The sequence below is a fragment of the Lolium rigidum genome, chromosome 4 (assembly GCF_022539505.1).
Source record: "Lolium rigidum isolate FL_2022 chromosome 4, APGP_CSIRO_Lrig_0.1, whole genome shotgun sequence".
NCBI classification, from domain to species: domain Eukaryota; kingdom Viridiplantae; phylum Streptophyta; class Magnoliopsida; order Poales; family Poaceae; genus Lolium; species Lolium rigidum.
The window spans coordinates 262,190,684-262,211,673 of NC_061511.1; the positions used below are offsets into that span (position 1 = coordinate 262,190,684).

Below are 20,990 nucleotides of genomic sequence, written 5' to 3' on the forward strand. Positions count from 1 at the left end.
ATTATATGTACTTCAAAGACGAACATGACCTTTCATGAAAAACAATATGCTGAAAAACCTTACTTTATTTAAAACTCCACGCATAGATTGGCTTCTCCACCCCTCCTAACGCTGGCAAGGAGGGGGGACCGATCTATAGAGGAGGTGAAGGTGAGTTGGAACCGATCTATGAAGAAGGTGAAGGTGGAGACAGCGTTGTTTCCTTAGAGGCGGCCACCGCTTGGAACGAGAGCAAAAGGAAATGCTAGTTTGACAGAGGCATAAATCCTCAAGGTTAGTTTGGCAGACACTTACATGTGCGGTTTTTTGTAAACTTCATCATTCTCCACTGGCATAAATCCACTTCTCCTCTTCATCTCCAATTTTTCTAAAAAACTATTTTCGGAAACACCCCAGGGCCATATATGTCTCCCCAAGTTCTTTGGGAGTATCATTTCTCGAGTCCTAGTTGTTTGTTTCTTATGCTAGGCCAAACTTGATGCCCCCGATCAAATCCAAATTTGAGCAATACCCCCATGGTCAACAGGTCAAGGTATGTCTAGGGTATTCCCCCAACTAAGGTGACGAAAATAGGGGTATAATGGTACAAGTGACTCATATACTTAGCATAAGATTATCAGAAAGCGCTTGACATTTGAAATAGCATTTTTACTAAGTACTACCTCTGTTTCAATATGTAGGAAGTTTATCCTACCAAAACTTCTTGTATTTTGGAACAGAGGTAGTAATATGCAAGTTATGAATAGTTTGAAGATCATGCACATAAAATATATGACCAATATGGTCAAAGTGGGTGCTTGTTTGGCCCATCAACTTAATCATCTTCAATCACTGTCAATTTCCTTGACTGAACCCCATTGCTCTCGTTGTGGTCTAATCGCTAAAAATGGATGAATAAAACACATAAATGAAAGGTACACCAAAAAATTACCAAGATGGCACTTTTAAATAAATCTTGATTTTAGATGAATTTAGGAAAAATCATCTTAATCAGATAAAAACGAGGGGGATATGATTGTCCAAAGGTTTCCACCAAGGTTACCATGTAGCATACCACAATAGGGTTTATACCATGTTGTGTTTCAATATGGTGTGCCGCTAAGAAGGTTAGGCACCAACAAGTATGGTTTTATATCCATACACATGACTGTTTTATACTAAGCCTTTCAGAACCTTCCTTGATCGAAGATTGGGATCACCTATGCGGCTATGTCTAGGAAAAAAAAGGCATATAAGTTACCCTCAATGCAAAAAATATTAATGTAAAGAAATATTACAACCGTGGTTCTTTCAAAGGGATATTTTTTCTTACCTTTTCACTAACATTTTTGTAATTTCAGGAAGCAATTGTTCTGCTAACTCGTGAGATTCATTATTATATATTTCGAAAAGCAATATGATTGATTTTTTTCATGTCGAAACAATAAGATTAAGACAGGAGATTTTTTTTGATAAGAATTAAGACAGGAGATGGAGTAGACATCGACTTTCCCGGAGGCCCGGCCCAAACCCTCCAAAACCACTCCTGTTTCTCCCTTCCCTCCGACCGGCGCCGCCGCCACCATCCATGGCGCTCGCAGTCGCAGCCCTCCAGAGCTGCTTCCGCGCCGTCCCTCCGGACGCCGTCTCCGCCGTCGTCGACTGCGTCCTCGCCTCCTCCTCATCCTCCACCTCGCCCTCCCAGCTCTTCCACTCCCTCCTTGACTCCTTCCCCGAGGTACTCCCCGCCTCCTCGGTGCAGCCGCAGGCTCTCCACCCCGGCCATGGCCATGCCGCCTCTCTCTCCCACGCTGCCGCGCTCTGCCATCTGCTCTCCCACCTCGACTCCTCCTCGTCCTCCAAGACCGCGCTGCGCACGCTCCTCTGGAGAGTCTTCCTACCGCTACTCCGCGGCGAGTCCAACCAGCTCCAGCAGCAGACCATCGCGCTCATGTGCGACACCGTCTCCGCCGCCCAATCCTGGGACCTGCTCGGAGCCACCATCCTGCCCTTCTGCATCCGGTCCTGTGCCGTCGCAATGGGTCTGGCCACCACCCATGAATACGACAACGACCACTCCATCATATGCCACTACCACTTGGATGCTGCCGACGCCGAGGATCATCACCAATCAGGCGCAGCGCTGCTGCCCCTCTCCAATGCCGCCGCACTCCTGGCGTCGCTGCTCGGAGACGCATTGGGGAGGAGACCGAAGAATACCCTCAGCCTGCCCCAGGACGCTTCCCTCGACACACTGCTGCAGAATTTGACCTGGGACCTGTCCAGGCTCGTGCTCAAGATGTTCGACCACAGCCAGGAGTACCGGTCCTGCGCCACCCGAATCCTCCTGCAGCCTCTGCTAATTTCACTAGCAGATATTTCCTGTGTAGCTGTCGAGTTTGGGGCGGTCCAGCTTAAGCTATCTAGGTTGGTCTACTTTCTTTTATGCGCCGCAGAACTTGTTAGTTTGAATTGTTTGCTCGAGCTAATCGTTCTCCTGCATTATTCGTGCAGGTCTGGTTTCCTGGAGTCCATCTGGAACTGTTGTGTTTCTCTGTTCTCTCTGGGCCGTGCTGAGCGGCTCGATGCATACGGTATACTTTCTATATACTTCTCGGCGTTGAAATCGGGATGTCAGTATGCTGTCCCAGGAGCTGATGAGGCCCACAACTTTGATCTTAGGAATGTCACTGGATTTTGGGATGAACTGCGCAGGGGACTGGTAAGCCATCTAGTTGATTACTTTGCTACGCTGAAAATCACCTGTCAGGATTCCCATTGGAGTTAACACACTTGAATTTTTCTATGCACCAGGTTGACAAGGACACTGTAGTAAGGAAACAGGCTTTCTACCTCCTGAAAATATCGCTAAGCATATTTTCTTCTGGAAATGATGGGAACCAGCAATGCACTGGCAGCAGCCCAGCTGCTTTGACTGGTCAAGCCACATCAAATACCTCTGTGACAAAAAAGGAAAGGTGGGCTAACAAAGAGGCCAAATCCCTAGGTGTTGAAGAAATCGCGCAATCAGGTGAGCAATGCTCAAGTGGTCAAGACCGATGGAAGGTCTTCCTGTTACTCTACGAGATGCTCCAGGAGTTTGGTACACATTTAGTCGAGGCAGCCTGGACGCACCAGGTTAGTTTGTCCATGCATGTTTCTCTTACGAAACTATTCACTCCAAGATATGTTCATTGCCAGCAATCCTGAATTTAATACATGTTAAAGCCTATGTAGCTGAACACTCACTCGGTAACAGTGAAAACACAGCACTATTCACCTCTTTGCTTTTATTTTGTGGGAGCTTACTTCTTTGCTTTAACTGGCTATTATGTTAAAACATGATCCGCAGGTAGCGTTATTGTTTGAGTCTACACCACAGAGTGACCATATGGGTCACATATGCAGAGCTTTTCATGCTCAGATGGAATCTGTGGAAGGGATTTTCCACTGGATGACGGTGTTGTGGGAGCGTGGGTTTACTCATGATAACCCTCAAGGTCAGCACTGTTACGTACATGGCATATATTCTTAGAATTTTTTCTTAATCTGCCTTTATGAATGCCCTTTGCAGTACGATGCCTGGTAATGCAATCCTTTTTGGTTATCACATGGGAACACTACAAAGGCTATGCTCAAATGGTCCCTAGAGGATTTGTTCTTGGCCCTCTCATACGTGGCCTGAATGATGTAGTTCATCACAAGGATTTTGGTTAGTGTTATTTGGTTTTCATTTAATTTGATAGAATATGAACAGTTCTGCTATGAGAAATACAAATTTGTTCTGTTTACTTCAAATATGTGCTTTCGTTTGCACTTTATGATGCAGTTATTTCTTCTTGGTACAATTTTTAGGGACCTCCCTAGATACAGAAATACTATTATCTCAAAAGGCCTTCCAAGGAACACCATATTACCTCCCTAGATACAGAAATACTATTAGCTCAAAAGGCCTTCCAAGGAACACCATATTACCTTAGTACATTTTCAATGTAAACAAAGATACGGAAATTTCAAATGGCATATGGTTTTCAAACCAAATGGATGAACCTATTGAATAAGCATCACTTGGTATATGTTTGTCCTTTGCAGCGAATTTGGATTAAAACTTTGTTAGATTTCAAACTCATATTGTACATGGTGGGAAACTTGATTGCATGTGGCTAGTTTCTCTGTTCTTAGTTATCGATTTTGTCCTTGGGCAAGTATTTTGCATTTTGCTGTTTGTATTGCAACACTGCCCCACCTGCTTTTGTTTACTGATCCCCGATGGTCATGCAATTTTTTTCTTTGCTTTCCTATCTTTAGTTGTCTGGTATATATACTTTTATGTGACATACTGTTCAACTGGTCATTCTCTTTTACATGCTGAGCTATCTGCATAAATTTGTCTAGGTGTTGGTGGTGTTTATAAGTCAGAAACCATAAAAGGTGCAGAGAGGTTTTTCAGCAATTATGCCCGGAAATTGACGACACGGTACTACTTCTTGGACAACTACTACCTTCTATCTCAGTTTGTGGTGTTGTCGCACTTCATTATAGATATGAGATCTGATACTTTGGACTCTGGAAATGAGTTTAGTTCTGCAACACTTTCTGTTACAGTATTTAGTTTTGCATTAATTGAAGGATGTCAATATGCATCACAATGAGTATCAAACTAGACTCTTGCAGTATTGTGTGTTCTTTGTTTGAAAGGTTACTGTGTACTGAATTTACATGTGTTGTAATATATAGTTCAGAAACATAACTAGATAGAACTTATGTGCAAATGCTGGAGCTGCAAGGAATAACACATATTGAATCATATCATGAGCTACATGAACTCAGTACCATTTCAAATGAGAGTATTTATGTTGTTTAGCGGTAAGATATAGCCTATCTTACTTGGTTAGGGGAGTGGATTTACAACCGAGCCACCCGGGTTCAGGTCCTCACCGACACGAATGTGTTCTTATTATTTTAAAAAAACTCGTTGTGGGGGCCTCCTTCGCTGCTTTGCTTTAAAAAAAATCCGAACGCATACTTTAAGTTAAGTTTGTTTTCAATAGTACGACCTGCTTCTTGTGGTGTCCTGATACCTTTTTTCTCTCCATATATTGCCAGTGACCGTTTACATCTGGTTTGGAATTTGGCGTCTGCTGCTAAACAAGATTCATTTGGCCGAGCAGGATTAATGACTCTTGCATTTTGTGTTGCGTCATGCGCTTGTCAATCAGATACACACGACTTACCATGTGCTTCTGCTGTGAGTGACTTGGCAAAATGCAATGGAGATACTTATATTGCAGTCAATACTGCAGATTTATTAGAGGCCTTATGGATTCTTAGTGAGAGGAGCAAACACCACTTTAATCCAAAGTATCGTCTGAAAGGTTAGAAATCTTTCTGATAGAAAAACTTGGAGCTAGTGGTAAGTAATGCATTATCACTTTGTTAACTTGAAGTCAACTGCAGTTTGTGAACAGGTTATCAAAGCCGCAGTATCTTTGATAAGTGCAGCTGAAATTCCACTCAATCGGCTTTTGTATTTCATTTCTACAATACCTCGAGAGTTTACTGATTATACTGGTGGGTACATGCAAATATGGTGAAATGTTTGTATGCAGCAACTCCACCGTTGAGGATAACTAACAGCCATATTTGCTTCTCCTTGTAGGACCACTGAGGGCTACAGTTCAGAAATGGTTTCTTCAGAAAAAAGAATGTTCTGAGATGAACAATTTGTTGGATGAGCTAATTGATTTCCCAACCACCTTCATTAAACACACATGGGTAGAAGGATCGTATTTGTATGATGATGAGGATGTGGGTGCATGGGAAGCTGAAGCACAGAGGTGGGCAAGGACCCTTGTTCTTGTAACCTTAGAGGAGCAACATTTCAAGCAAATATTTTCGGTATGTTTTGCTTGCCACCTGCTTTCAAGTCTGTGGAAAGCATTAGCATTGCTGTTGACTATTGACTAAATAAGCACCCTGTGGATATTTATATTGTGCTAAGGTCTGTAACCTTAATTTCTCTGGCCTATCAGTAGGCGATAATAGTACGCCCACACTGTAGCTTTTTCCTCTTGTGTGATTGAAATCAATTTTGGTTTGAGATATCCCTTTGTTTGCAGTTCCTGGAGAAATGTGGTGACAAGCTTTCTGAAAATTCTCCTGCTAGAGAATATCTCTACATAAAGTTCTTTGTCATCATTATAAGTTTGATTGAGGAGCTTGAAGTGAAAAAGAAAAAGCTTGTTCACCAGAATAATACCATCGCCAGTGGAGGTTCAGATATGACAGATGGATTAGAGCACCGAGCTATCAACGAGAAGCTTGCAAAATCATTGCTTTTAGTTTTGGTAACCTATTTTTTCTTTGTACTGTGACTGAAGGCTCTTTATCTAATAGCCTCTATATATCACCTTGCTTATGTCTTAATTCAGGAAAATATGGTGGCCTTTAGCAAGCAATCTTGCTCAGTTTTCTGGTTAAAAAATAAAGACAACATGGATTTACCATGTTCTGTTAAAGGAAAGCTTGGTGGTCCGAGTCAGCGTCGTTTAGCTACCTCCATAACCTCTTCAGTGCTGCAGAGTGTATGCCTCTTTCTGATGATTTCATACCACATTATTGCATTTGGCCATCTTAATGAGTTGTATTTAGTAAAAGGTCCCATTTAGTCTGTTTTATGTTGCTTTTCAGAGACATTGTTATCTTAATTAAGCAGCAAGTAAGATATGGAAAATAGTTTTCCAGTGATCTGATGGATTTGGACATTTGGTTGATTTGATAGAGGATTGCTACATTGCTGGCTAATAATCACATGCAGATGTTTTTGTCTATTCTTTTCTTTTGAACCATGTAATACTGTCAAAACTTCTTTTTTGCCATGTAATATTATGAAAATTTGTAACTTCTCATACCCCCTCCCCTCTAATCTGGAGAAAATTATATAGGTGGGCTGTTACAAGCTGCTTATTGTGCTTTCAGCCCATCTACCACCGGCTGATTATTCCCGTGTTCGTACTGTTGTCTTGATAGCTTCCGAAGATCTCTTATTATAGGGCAGCATATATTACCTTCGCTTTAAATTTCCTCCCACCATTTTATGATGTAAATGTGATAACTTCCTATTGTAATATTTCGCAGATTTGGTCTATAAGGTGTGTTAGCTCTGTTGTTACATGGTGTAACCACTACACCTCTGATGTTTCTCTTCATTCAGCATTTTCATTCCTGTGGGAGTTCTGTTGGGAAGTTATCCAACATTGTACTTATGCAACAGAGGTTGGTTACTTTTTTTTTCAGTGTTTGGCTTAATATTTATATGTCAGTGGCTTGCAGTTTGTCCATATTAGTTTTTATGCCTGATTAATTATTTTTCCTGGACAAGACTGGAGCTGAACTTCACTTGGCAGCTTATGAAGCTCTAGTCTATGTACTGTCCGCTCTATCTACTCCTGCCATTTATCACTTTCTGGTTTTTGTGGAACCAAAGCAATTAAATGGCGATGTCAAATTGCCATTGGATTTTTTGGCCACTACTTTTCTTGGTAATATCAACAGCCTCCTTACAAATGGAGTTCTGACACGAAGCAGACGAGCTGTTTTAATGTGTTGGAAGGTGAGTCCCTTCGTAGTGTCCATGGCTCAGTTTTGTATATTGACAAGTAAATTACTGAAGCAGCTCCTAATTATTAGTTTTGAGTTAGTGGCTTTGTGTAGACTCCCTGCTATCCATTTCTCGCTGCTGTGATGAGAACAAATCCCAGCTGAAGAGTTTAGATCCATTGTTTTCAGATTCAACCCTCCGAACCATCTTTCTTGATATTACTGAAAGGTGAGTACCACATGACTTCAGATTCTTCATATATGATTGGCAAACCATAGGAGTATTCCCTTAGAAAATGTTCAAACCGCAGTGACTACTTTACCTGTGTATTTGAAGGATCCTAGCATGTTTGATAGTTGCAACATTTTCAGAACTTGTTTCCATAGTGTAACTTGTTGAAAATTTATAGCATTCCTTATCAATTTTGTATGGGAGTTATCTAAAGGAGTGACTAATTGCTCTCAATTGTCTTTTTCTAATAGATACAGGTTTTACATTTAAAGTTTAAGCATGGTCATATTTGCTTTCTTTCTCATCTTGGTTGAATACATCAACTTATATTTAGGTACTTCTTGATGTATGTTCTCCTTTTGACCTTACTTATTTACTTTTAATCGTTGCAGTCTTGAAAATGCTGGTGAGAATTCTGTTGTATCCATCCTTAGGTGTGTGAGGTCTGTTTTGGGGCTTTTACAGTTTAATATGAGCCACAGAAATTTATCCTCTTTGGGCATCAGTTATGAGGTACTATTTAAAGTCCTGTTACTGTATTCATATGAACAACCTAAATGGTTTTGCACAATTTGTTGTCGAAGTTATAAAATTACTGTTTGACAGCTCAAGTTTTAAAACTTATAATGTCATATATTTCTAAACGGATGGGGTAACTTCTCCTTCAGATTTAGATCATTATTATGGCTTGTATTTTGGCATTGATGTTTATTCTCTATTTGCTGCAGATGATGATGCAATTGGTAAAATCTTCCTGGATCTTGCACCTTAGCTGCAATAAACGCAGAATTGCACCAATTGCTGCACTACTATCTGCGATATTGCACCCATCAATCTTTCCGAATTTGGAACTACATGAGGCAAATGAAAAGGGGCCAGGCCCTTTGAAATGGGTCAGTTCTAACATATTCTCTCTCTATTACTCTACTGTTTTTAACGTGAAACCTTTTTCTTGTTCTTTACAAGTGCTAGAAGAAAAAATGCCTACTTGCTGCTGCTATCTGTTTGTCCATGCTTTGCCTATTCTACTAAAGTAGTGCTGCTTTTTATATGCTTGGCCTGCATTGTGTACTTAGTTACAGGCATATAGTTCCATATGGTTCTCGTTATATTTTATGGATGACTAAATGAAACTTGATTACTGCAAAGTCCAGCCTGTGCTAGAGAGGGTCAGAGGAACCACCAGATTGCTGACTGACAAACAAAGGCGGTTAACAAATTTTTGTGACCTCAATTTCGCCTGTCTGCTTAACCTTGTTGTGTTTTGTACATACACTGCATGGTATCTTTATGCAATTCATCAATGTGGGAATTCATTTTAGCACCACTGTCTTACATGCTATATAAGACATGATGCAACAAGTAACTTGTCCTTTTGTTTCCAGTTTGTCGAGAATCTCCTCAATGAAGGTTCAAAGAGTCCTCGAACTATTCGCCTAGCAGCTTTGCACTTGAGTGGTTTATGGTTAATGTACCCAGATACTCTTAGATTTTACATGGAGGAACTGAAACTATTAGCATTATATGGATCTGGTAAGGTTATGAAATCTTTTTCTGAATAGTTTCTGTATGTTCATCATCTTCTATCTTACACTACCTTTCTAACAAATCCTGCCAATATGCTGTTGTACATTCTAACCTTCCCAATGGAACTTCATGTAAATTGAATAGTGGCATTTGATGAAGATTTTGAAGCCGAACTCTCTGAAAACCATGAGGCAAGATTTGAAGTTTCAATGCTAGCGCAAAGTCCAGATCGTGAATTCACAGAGGTAAAACTGCACCCCTCTGCCCTCTGGTTCTTAAAATCTTGAATAATGAACCATGCTTGTCTATCTACTGTTCCTTTCTCAAGAATAATACTTATTACAATGTAAAAGAAATCACTTGAACCTTCTCCATTTCCTTGAAAGTCACCAACAAATCAATTGATTCACAGTTCTAAAATGCATTGCCAATGCTATTGCAGGTCTTCATTAATACAGAATTGTATGCACGCGTTTCAGTTGCTGCTTTATTTCATCAGCTAAAGAGTTTGGGGACTGAAGAAGCTCTTCAATCTGGCAAACTATTTCTACTGAAACTTCTTGATTCAGCGGTAACATTTTCAGACTCAGAACAGTTTAGCTACTGGTTCAGGGTTTGCCAACTCAGTCAATGCTGTCTTGGCTTTTTATAGGCTGTTACTCTTTTTTACTCGATAAGTAGTATGGTTACCTTTTATAGTTTTGGGAAGTTTTTATACATAGAGTTTCGGATGAGTTTCATGGGCGAAATACCAGTTCAGTATGACTAAACTGTGAAACTTATCTGATGCTGCAAACTTACCTATCATGCTGACTTACAATTGCATGTTTAAATTTAGTGGATATTTGACATTTCGTATTTGCTCTGTTTGTACAGGTGAACGACAATGACCTCTCGAAAGAACTTTACAAAAAATATAGCAGTGTAAGCCTGTTGCTTAGTATCGAGAACCTTGCTATTTTGCACCTTATTCTGAAATATGCCTATTGTCAGGTACATAGGCGTAAAGTTCGTGTGTGGCAGATGATATGTGTTCTTTCGCACTATGTAGAGGAAGACATAGTTGAGAAAGTGACATCTAGTGCTCACATATGCCTTTATGTAAGGACATTTTTAATCTTGCGTATTACGCTTTTAAGCTATGCCATTTGTGTACATCTGCCTTTATGTATTGATGCAAGTTCAAATGGCACACTTTTGTTTCTGCAGAGAAACAATCTACCTGCTGTTCGGCAGTTCCTGGAGACATTCGCTATACTTATTTATTTAAAATTTCCAACATTGGTGAGAGCTCATTCATGTCAATGCCTGTAGACCTATGTGATCAATCACGCTTTTTTTTTGTCAGTAGAATCTTCTTGCCTTTAACTATCCTTTTTGTGATGAATTATGATTTGCAGGCTGAAAAACAGCTTGTTCCTATTTTTCACGACAATGAGATGCGGCAACAGGTAAGCATTTGGTCAGATGTGTTACTATTTTGATGTGTTTATTTAACTATTTCCTCTCTGCAGGCACTATCTTCTTATGTATTTATAGCAGCAAACGTGATGCTACATTCAAGGGAGCTGTCTGCCCAGAGGAACCATCTGAATCAACTGCTTCCTCCAATAATTCCCTTTTTAACATCCCATCACCACAGTTTACGTAGTTTCACTCAGGTAAAATTATGTAACTTGAAATTATGTGGAGCTACATTCTTTTGGAGTGTTACATTGTTCTAATCAACTGAAGATCTATCTTGTGTTGCAGCTACTTGTCCACTGTGTTTTTTCCAAGTTGTGGCCTATTTTGCAACTCGAAAGCTCAGAAGAGCCATTCATCGAGAGGAGGTGCTTTCAAGATTTGAGACAATATCTGGCAGAGAATACTGACTGTGCAAGGTACATCCAGTTTCCTTCTATTTAGCTAGTCTCAGTGTCTTCTTTCTTAGTACAACTAGTCCTGTCAACTAGAGACTGGATTTCCTTTTCTTTTTAATCTGATAAGATGTAAACTATAAAATCATGTATTTTGATTTCAGACTGAGAGTCTCAATTGAAGGTTTCCTAGATGTTTTTGACCCGGATACATCTGGGACTCCTTCGGGCATATTTACCGCTCGCCCTGAGGTTTGTAATATTCTTGGTCTCTAAAATTTAGGGGCACTGCTCATTTTGTCAGAAATGACTAGCATGAAAGGCAGTGAATGTTTCGGCATTTCTGGTGTAATTCTGAATATGCTGTTTTTTATGCAGTCGTCTGGCTTTGAATGTGTTCCAGTGTCAGTGCTGGAGCGAGTGAATAATTTTTTGAATGTAAGCACTTGAAGCTTGAGCTGTATTAAGTTTGTTGCACGAAACTGCACTTGGAGCCAAATTAACTATTATAACTCCTCCTGGATGTATGTAATGTCAGGACGTGAGGGAGGAGCTGAGAGATTGCATGATAAAGGATGCAGCAGCAATCAAGAACGAGGATCTGGCGGCAGGAAAACACGACCAGGAGGATTTCGAGAAGACGATAACGACAAAAGTCAGTCAGGATTTCCAGAAAAAGATCATACCCCAGCGGGACTCGGAGCAAGCGTCGAGCGCAATCATGGGCAACAACGACATCTCAAGGCTTCTCTTCGAGATAGAGGAAGATGATGGCACGTTCAACCTGGCGGTGGAGTCGAGGAAGGAGGCGGCAGAGACGGTCCGGCAGAGCCAGCAGGAGCTGATCGTAATGGCGTCACTGGTGGATAGGATCCCGAACCTGGCGGGTCTGACTCGGACGTGCGAGATATTCAAAGCGGGGCTGCTGGCGGTTTCTGACATGGGCGTGGTGCAAGACAAGCAGTTCCGGCTGATCAGCGTGACGGCGGAGAAGTGGGTGCCAATGGTGGAGGTGCCGGTGGAGAGTGTGAGGACTTTCCTGGGGAGGAAACGGGCGGAGGGGTACACGGTAGTGGGGTTGGAGCAGACAGCCCACAGCGTGGCACTGGACGAGTTCGTGTTCCCTGAGAAGACGGTGGTGGTGCTGGGGCGGGAGAAGGAGGGGATCCCCGTGGATGTTATCCAGCAGGTGGTAGACGTGTGCGTTGAGATCCCACAGCTTGGGGTCGTCAGGTCGCTTAATGTTCATGTCAGCGCGGCCATCGCCATCTGGGACTACACGCGCCAGCACCGCGCGCGAAGAGCGTCCTCACAATCTCAATTTCCTCCTCAGTAGCTAGTTTATTGTTTCTAGTGAACAGGAGAATCTTATGTTGTTGTAGCATGACATGAAGGGACCTCACAATCTCAAATTCCTCCTCAGTACCTAGTTTATATTTTCTAGTGAACAGGGGAATCTTATGTTGTTGTAACATGGCATGAAGGGATGGGTACCGATTGTTCTCCGTTGAGGATTTTAGCAGGATGGTATCTAAGTCTTATGTACCTAGAAACCCTGTCTGGTCTACTGTACTGTACCTTGGCTTGAGTGGAAAGGAAAGGAAGTTCCATGTGGTATGTATGCAAACTTTGGCTATACCATGTCTACATGACATCACGGTGTTGCTTGTTGACTACTTTATCTTGCTCTCTAAGGTTGTTGAAAGAGCTAAATTCCAAATACCTCACATTCAGGGAGAACGGTATTTGTTCGGATGATTAGTATTTAAGTTGAATTTGAACCCAAGTATCCGAAACTTCACAAAACATAGCGTACTCTTGGAAGCACCCAATAGTTTTCCCCTAAATCAACCAGGCACCTGATATAATGGTTTAAATATTCCTCCAGTCAAGTGCTAAATCATTATGATTCCAGTAAAAGAATGATACTCCCTCTATCCCTGTTTATAGGGCTTGTGCGAATATCTAGGTTGTAAATTTAACAATGATAATACAAGACATATATATTAATATATATTATTAGAAAGCTAAGATGTTATACATTCTAATGATAAAGTTTTTGTGTTGTACAATTGATATTATGTTAGCAAAATTAACAACCTAGAAATACATGCAAACCATATGAACTGGGATGGAGGTAGTATTCCATCCAATCCAAATTAATTGACTCCACTTTATCTACAGGTCGAAGGGAATACTCTATTTCTTAATTAAGAAGATGCCACTTCATAAAACATCTGGAAGTATCAAGCTCACGATCAGGTTTTTTTTTTTTGGATAGACAGAAAAGATAAACCCCCGATTAAGCTATTGAAAATCTTTCTAGACCAAATGCAAGGACAAATTCCTTTTTCTTTCATAAGCTTGCCTTCTGAATTTATGATTTCACTTTGAAAACCTTCACGCACATAAAAGCTTGTAGCTTTGTTTCATGGTACATGAAAGAGTAGTTTAGGACAAGGTTTTGATGCTACTCTATTTTATATACCAGAAACAGTGGGTGAGGCTCCTACTGTGGTACTATATTAAAATCATAGGTATTTACATTATTTTTATCATTTTCTTCGATGATTACTTGCTGCTCTTCTATCTTTAATGAAACATTATGCATATCATATGAGTAGAACTTAGTAGTTATGAAAAATTATGCATGCATTAAGCTTCAGGATGTTGACACGTCGAAAATGTACCTATGTAGTTTGAAGTTTATTATAATATTACCCATGACACTTGCAACATTTCACCACCATTTTTAATGAATTACGGGATTTTCCACGATATCCCATTATTTGATCTCTAATGCTAGAGAATAAGAAAATCTTACTTTTTTGTGTTTCGGGAACCTTATGAGGCCCTATTAATTCGGGAAAAATCCGACATCAATTTTTTTGCGAAATTAAGAGTATCAGTCAAAGCTGGAGAACAAAAGGCAAAGGAGGGGACTAGGAGGCCTCTCGGCACGCTCAAAAGTCCCAGACACCCCAAGGTGGGCCCTGACATGGATATACCATATCGGGTACTGAGTATTAACATCCGTGGAGCAAAGTCCAGGATGGAATAGGCGAAGGCCCATGAACAAATCTACATGAAGCCGAAGCTCAAACACTATGTAAAATAGGAAAGCTAGGCCCATATCGGATGAACCGACATACACGATGTAAACAACCTTGAGGTGGACTCTGAGACCTAGCCCACTATATAAGGGCTAGAGGAGCCACCGAGCGGGGACAGATTCAATCACACGATACAATCTGTAACCCTAGATCTTGAGTAATATAATCTCGGCGATTTAGCCCTTGATCATACTTTTCATCGGCTGCCTAGTTTAGCTGACCGGTTTGTTGATTCTCCAGTGTTCTCCTTCCTAAAAACCCAAGTCCATCGTTATGGGTATTGACAAGGTTAACCCTTTGTGAGGCCCCACTCCGCTCGATGCCTTGATCCAATCGATACTTGCGGCGCCATTGGGTCCACCTACGACAAAAAATGGTGGGTGAAACATCGCCAGAACCTGTCCCGGCCGGTCGCATCTCTCCAACCTCTCCAACGGCTCCATGATGAATAGAGAGCAGTCTACCCCGGAATATGTGTTTGTCAAAGTTCTTTAATTAGATCTCTCTATGTACTCTCATTGATTAGAATCACATGAGCCGCCCTACATGATTATGATCTTATTTGTATATCCATGATGGTGGACATTTTGTTACGAGACAACTTATGTGGTGCATGGTTCAAATTTTCCTTTTTAAGATACATATTATTATCCAGTGTTATATGTTTATTCTAATCAAACTAGTTTGCTACGGCATGTGTAGGGAAACATGTATTTTTTTTTGCAAAAAGTCAACAGAATCTGTACTGGAACATAAACAGGACAACTTGGTTTCCAGATTACATACAAATACCAGTAAAGTGCAAAAAATATGGTCATTACAGCCAAGCTTGCCATCAAACACACACTTCACAGTTTAATTACCAATCCTTTTTTGCTTGAACCAGCGAACATTTGGGGTATCCAATCTTTGCTGAATGATCCGACCTTAAAACTGAACCAGAGTGGATTATGGCAAAGGTCTCAATCCCCACGGTGACTCTCTTCTTCAGTGAAATCCTTTGTCTTTTAGTCCAGGGGAACCTGATCGGCTTCTCATCCTGACAGCTGCTACACTCCAACCTACAATACAGGAAGACATCCTCGAGATTCACCGCCGCCTGCATAACTCGTCTAACATAACTCAACATGTAATCTTCAGATTCAAAGCCAAATATGACGAGTGCGACCAAACTGTGGTGTTTGAAATCAGCTGCAGCTGAGTTCCACTCTACACCCTTGTTCTCGCTGTAAAACTCTTCTTTCCTCCTCTGCTCATCCGTTACCATTGTACACGCATGATCCCATACTGTCATGTATAGCTCCTTCAGTAAGGGCGCAGCTTCAAGAATAAACATTGTCCAGGTGAGATCGTATCGTACCCTTCAGGAAGGTTAACCAGATTCACAAACCTTAGTTGGCGGAACACAAATGCAAGACTTCCCGTCGGGCATTCTGGCTGCACCCAAATCTTTTCAGATTTAAATCCCAACCTCAGATCTCGTACAGAGGTACCACTAAGAAACTCACTTAACTTGACCATCCTGTCAAAACTAACGGCAGCATTTGTGAGGCCCACAGCCTCGAGCAATGGGACATGACCAAGAACCAGTGGATCTTGGAACCCTATCCAAGCATCAAAGACCATCTGTTTGAGTTGAGGGAGCCATTTCAGCTTAACTTGCTCGAAAAGACAGCTGACGATACTGAGTTCACTGAGATGTGAGTGCTCAACTTGCAGCGTGCTGGGGTCACCTGAATCACAATTGAACAAACGTAGATGCTTCAACCGCTTGCAAGTGCTGAGGACGTTGCATATGTCTGATTCACCAAATCTCAAATTCTCTAGGTCCAGGGCTCCAGGCTAGTCAGACCACCAAATGCATTTGGACAGGCATCAAAGAAGCGCATGAATTCTTTCCCATAGGTGACTAAATCATCATCATCGAGGTTATTGAGGCCAACCTTCTGTGTCATAACACTGAATTTGGCCATCTCAACCAAGTGCGTCGCCATGGCATGATCAACAACAAGTCCAATTGCTGTGGGGAAATCATCTCTCAAGTAGAACGTTGCGGACAGGAGGCGGATGGTGTGCCCACTCAAATTTCTGCGTGTCAGTATGCTCTTTGTAGCTTCTAGTGCAGCTGCATTCATCCGAACAAAGTCATCAGCAGACACGTTGGAGCTCGACACACCCTCAGGCGCAAAGTCCTGAGCATTTATTATAATTCGAGAGAGCTCGGCAGAAAGCCGACTCCACCGTCTAGAGAGGATGCTGGTTCCTGCAGCATCGGTGATATTCAAGTCGGTCAAGAATGTTGACCAGAATGTCATCAGGCAATGCGCTGAGCCTATCATCTCTATTGCCTTTACCCATGGCTCCCGCGTTGATCTGCCGAGGCTGAAATCTGGCACTTGATGGAGTTGCTGGTCTCGTCTAAAATCTGAAATCCTAGGAATCACTGGCTTCCGCTGGAAACTGGCGGTTTCCCTGGTGTCCGGTTGGAGATTTATAGCGGCGGTGCCAAGTCGGAGATTGAAACCGGGAAGGATATGAACTCCTTCTAAAATCTAAAAAGAAAGAGGGTTGAAGTCAGACTGCAGCTCGTTTAAAACGATCCGCTTTGATTGCGAATTGCGGATCTTGATTGCTGAATGCCGCTCCCAAAGGAGCCGCTTGATTGCAAAAGTATTCGAAGGAAGGCAGCTAGGCATGCAACATTTGTCGTAGTTTTTCACAAATTTGGAAAATTGCCAAGTTTGAAGAAGTGGGTTCATATGGGCAATATCATCCGCAGTGCCATGGTCGCAACCGGTGTGACACAACAATTGTAATGATATGTTAAATATTTTTCTAGTAATGGAAAAGATGCAGCGATAAAAAAGGAACACTTTGTCGTAAGTGACCCTTATGCGAACTTTCAGCCACTTGCGGCCCTTTGAAAAGCTTTCAGCCACTTATGGCCTTCTTAGAGTCCCGTCGATCGGACTAGATTGTTTAGGCCACTTTATATGCCAGTTGGTGCACTCAAATCATTGCCCGTTTCTTGCCCAAATTCAATTAAGACACGCTAGCTGGGTTGGCTAGCTTTTAAAGATTTTGGACGCTCTAGAAATAATTTTGAACCCTCTAGATAAAACTGCTACGCTACTTGGGGTTGTTAGATTCAAATAACTCCATCATTTTCAACATAGATCTTAAAAGGCCAACCCAACTGATGTGTCATGGACTTCAGATAATAAGACAAGGGTGTGTCTATGTCTCAGTTGACTGAGATTTTCTTAAGTCTAAGTCACCTCAGAAAAGTGCAACTGTAGTTCAAAGAAAAGTGCAACTTGGTCCAGTTGCACATTTCTGGTAGAAAAGTGCAGTTACACTTTTTTAACAGAAAAGTGCAACTTAAGTACTTTTTTGTAAGTGACTTAGACTTGACATAGCAAAACCGATAAGACAATCAAAATGGCGTGATTGCGAAGGACCATAACTGATTAGAAGTTTTTCGAAGAGGCATAAGTGGCTGAAAAGCTTATTGCTTTAGGGCATCTCCAACGGGGTGACGCATTTCGGACGCGCAAAAGTGGTCGCGAGCGTCCGTTTCCGTCGCCCCGCGGACATATTTTGTCCGACTGTCCGTTTGCGTCTGGGCGTGCGTCCACCGGGGTGACACATTTTTAGATTTGCAACGCATTTAAAAATATAAAAAGTAGTACATTTAAATGCATAAAAACTATACAATGTAGATCTAGATGACTAGACTACTTGCTTCCGGACGGGCCGACACCGTCGTTGCATCGCTCCATCGCCTGCTTCTTTGCTGCCTCCCGTGCGGCTGCTATGGCTCGGTGCGCCACCGCGTCCTCTTGCAGGCACTGCTCTAGCCTCGCGTTCGCGGCGTCATCCTTGAGCGTCTCAAAAGACTCGACGATAGCCCTCTGCTCCGTCGCCCTCTCCTCCGGCGTAGGCGCATCAGGGTCATCGGAAGACCAAGATATCTCGGAGTCGGAGTCCTCTGCGACTGCGGCGACCGCCAGCCTGCGCTGTTCCAGCTCGGCGTCCAACGTCGCGTGGCCCGACAGCTCCTCCTCTGCTTCCTGCGCCGCGAGTGCCAAGGCCTTGGCGTCCCTGGCCGGGTCGAGGAGGTCGCCCGTGCTGTCGTCGGAGTCGAACTCCTCGTCGGAGCTCGAGGCCGGGGGAGGTGGAGTGGGAGGTGTAGGTGGAGGCGCGGCAGCCTGGCCGCGGCCGGCGTTGCTCATGGTGGCTGTGGTGGAGTTTGAGCGGCAGCGGAGGTTGTGCGGCGGCTAGGGTTTTTGTGGGGAGGAGATGAGATGCTGACGCCCTGTTTATATAGATCAAAGGCAGGGCGACGGCCGCGGCACGCGTGGCAATACCATTACTTCGTGCGCAGAGGTAGGCGACGACCGCGCGCCACGCGAGGCATCGCCATTTACGCGGCCGCAGACTGCCGAAGCGACGCCTCGGCGCCAGTACTGGCGAAGAAGACGCATCGACGCTGCGTCACTGCCAGGTGGGCCAGACAAAACGTCCGTCAGACGCGAGCGGACACTTTCCGCGTCCGCGCAGCGTCCGCGGAGACGCATCCCATGTGCATATTTGGGCCAGGTTTGCGTTTCCGCGGATGGCCTGATCACTTGCGTTGCCCCACTGAAGGTGGTACCAGACGCATTTCCGGTCACGCCGTTGCGTCGCGCCGCTGGAGATGCCCTTGTCTTATCGCAAGTACTGATGATGTGTAATGTGAACACCACATTCCCCGAAGTGCCAAAATTGGGCTCCCCATCGACGACTTTCGAGCTGGTGGCGAAGCGCAGGAAACACCCGACGCCCATGAGATCCTCCTCCAAATCCAATCTGCTTCCCCTGATCTGATATCATCACTGCGAGCATCACAGGACTTGACGAACGATGACGCGCGAGTCCGTCGTTTCCGAATTTCTTGCCATCCAATCCAAGCCGGGCCGGCTGGCGGCGGCTGCCTGCTGGTTACTCGCAGCAAGTGGGCCATTGACTGGAAAGTGCACGGCGGGCCCAGGATCGACCGACCACGTGTCGATATCCACGACCATCTGACATGTGCCCACGTGCTCGTATGCTGCTGAGCGACTGGAGATGGGTTCGGATACTGGCCTACCCCACTTGTCAATGAGAGCGCATGCTCCCTGGGAACACTCTCGAACCCCGCCAGTGGGACCGGTGCTTTGGGATCCACCATCCGTCCTTTTCCCGGCCTGCTCTGCCCACGGCCACGGAGGTCGGAAGCCATGGCATATATACTGCCCTCTGCTGCAAAAGAATCCACACAGACACGCAGGGTTACACCCTTCCCTACCTCGTCTCCCCCACCAGCCGGAATCGCCTAGCTCCACGATGTCCACCAAGGGGTGCCAGCCTCAAGCTCCCATCGTCGCCGGCAACAGGGCGCCGACTGCGGAGAACACGCCGCCGCCGCCGCCGCCGCCGCCGCGGCGTGGCCAGATCAAGGAGAAGATCATCAAGGACGTGGTCGCCGCCGTCGCCAGCATGGCCGCGGGGCTCGTCGCCCGCGCCGACAAGAACGGCTCCGGAGGCCTCCCGGCGGCTGACGACGCCGACGGCAAGTGAACATCCCCTGCACCCGCTCCTGTGCCGCTAATCCGTGCTCATTTTAGTGCGCGCAGCAGAGGACGGAGCAAAATAATCGACAACCTCCTACTGCTACTCTGCTAGTAGTATTACTTTTCGTCGCGTCGTCGGTCCTGTACGGATTCAGTTGCCTTATTTGAGCAAGCAACTGGCCCATCCCTAGTTTGACTGTCTTCTGACTCCTGGTGCAGCCGTGCAGGTGGTGAAGTCTCCCAGCTAGCATCTCAGCAGGTTGCGAAAGTTTTTGAGTGATAACCTCCTGATGTTTGCTGCTGGGTTTTCAGTCATCTGGAGCTGGTCGATCGTCAGTCTTCAGGTTTACGTGTTGTTTGCTTGTCTTTGGATGTGTATCTACGTAGTAGTACGGTACTGTAAATGGATGGACGGATCAGCGAGTTTTATGATCTGGTCCGCCCGTCCCTCGCTCCTTGCTTTGTTTCATTGTGTGCTCGAGTCTGTGTACTTCCGCTCTTGTCAGATCAATACTATTTCACATTTCGTGCTTGAAGCCTGTTTGACGAGGTGCCGCTGACGATGTTTGCCGACCGATGTACGCCCAGGGTCACCATCGGCACAGCCCTACGCCGACGAGTTTCAGACCTACACCGACGGCAATCACCGTTGGCACAACGTCGTTTTCCTGTAGTGAATTCTGCTTCAAGTTATGTTTTCTTAATCTGATTTTTTTTTTTGGAACCATGTATATATAACTGGCTAGCGAGCCGTCTCATTAAAAACCTTCCAGCCCCCTTAGGTATTCTGGAAGGAAAAGAGTGTGTCTGAAACTTGCCGCCCCAAATCAAAGTATTGTTACATCGTCAAGCAAAAAAGGTAAAAGAAAGCTAGAGGGCTCATCGTCCCAATTACAAGAATTTGCATTAGAGAAAGAGGCCCTAGCTAGCTCATGAGCAACTTTATTTGCTTCCCTCGGGCAATGGTGGAAGCTCACAGTTCCAACAGCTGTGGTAAGATCCCCACAGTCTGCGAATATTGCGGTAGCTTCACTCCACCAACTGTCCCCTCCAGAACAAGCATCTATTGTCTCCAAAGAATCAGATT

At 43.8% G+C, this 20,990-nt stretch overlaps 1 protein-coding gene and 1 pseudogene across 1 annotated transcript; one reads left to right on the plus strand and one right to left on the minus strand.

The window, feature by feature from the left end:
* Positions 1-1,589: 1,589 nt before the first annotated feature.
* LOC124707641 lies at positions 1,590-12,832 on the plus strand. The gene is made up of 28 exons (XM_047239307.1): positions 1,590-2,406; positions 2,494-2,701; positions 2,794-3,117; positions 3,332-3,479; positions 3,554-3,691; positions 4,375-4,456; positions 5,086-5,354; positions 5,437-5,550; positions 5,639-5,877; positions 6,099-6,326; positions 6,411-6,563; positions 7,117-7,254; positions 7,361-7,591; positions 7,680-7,807; positions 8,203-8,323; positions 8,539-8,703; positions 9,196-9,343; positions 9,482-9,582; positions 9,780-9,908; positions 10,214-10,261; positions 10,331-10,438; positions 10,547-10,621; positions 10,738-10,788; positions 10,852-10,998; positions 11,090-11,220; positions 11,361-11,448; positions 11,575-11,634; positions 11,735-12,832. Exons 1-28 carry the CDS (start codon positions 1,931-1,933, stop codon positions 12,530-12,532), a joined length of 5,046 nt encoding a protein of 1,681 aa, XP_047095263.1. The 5' UTR covers positions 1,590-1,930; the 3' UTR covers positions 12,533-12,832.
* Positions 12,833-15,168: 2,336 nt separating this feature from the next.
* LOC124648677 lies at positions 15,169-16,667 on the minus strand (annotated as a pseudogene).
* Between the last annotated feature and the right edge of the window lie 4,323 nt (positions 16,668-20,990).

Coding starts and splice junctions, on each gene's coding strand:
- LOC124707641 (XM_047239307.1), top strand. CDS start 1,931: ATGTGCGACACCGTCTCCGCCGCCCAATCCTGGGACCTGCTCGGAGCC. Junction 7,255..7,360: donor ATTGTACTTATGCAACAGAG/GTTGGTTACTTT, acceptor TTCCTGGACAAG/ACTGGAGCTGAACTTCACTT. Junction 7,808..8,202: donor TTTCTTGATATTACTGAAAG/GTGAGTACCACA, acceptor TAATCGTTGCAG/TCTTGAAAATGCTGGTGAGA.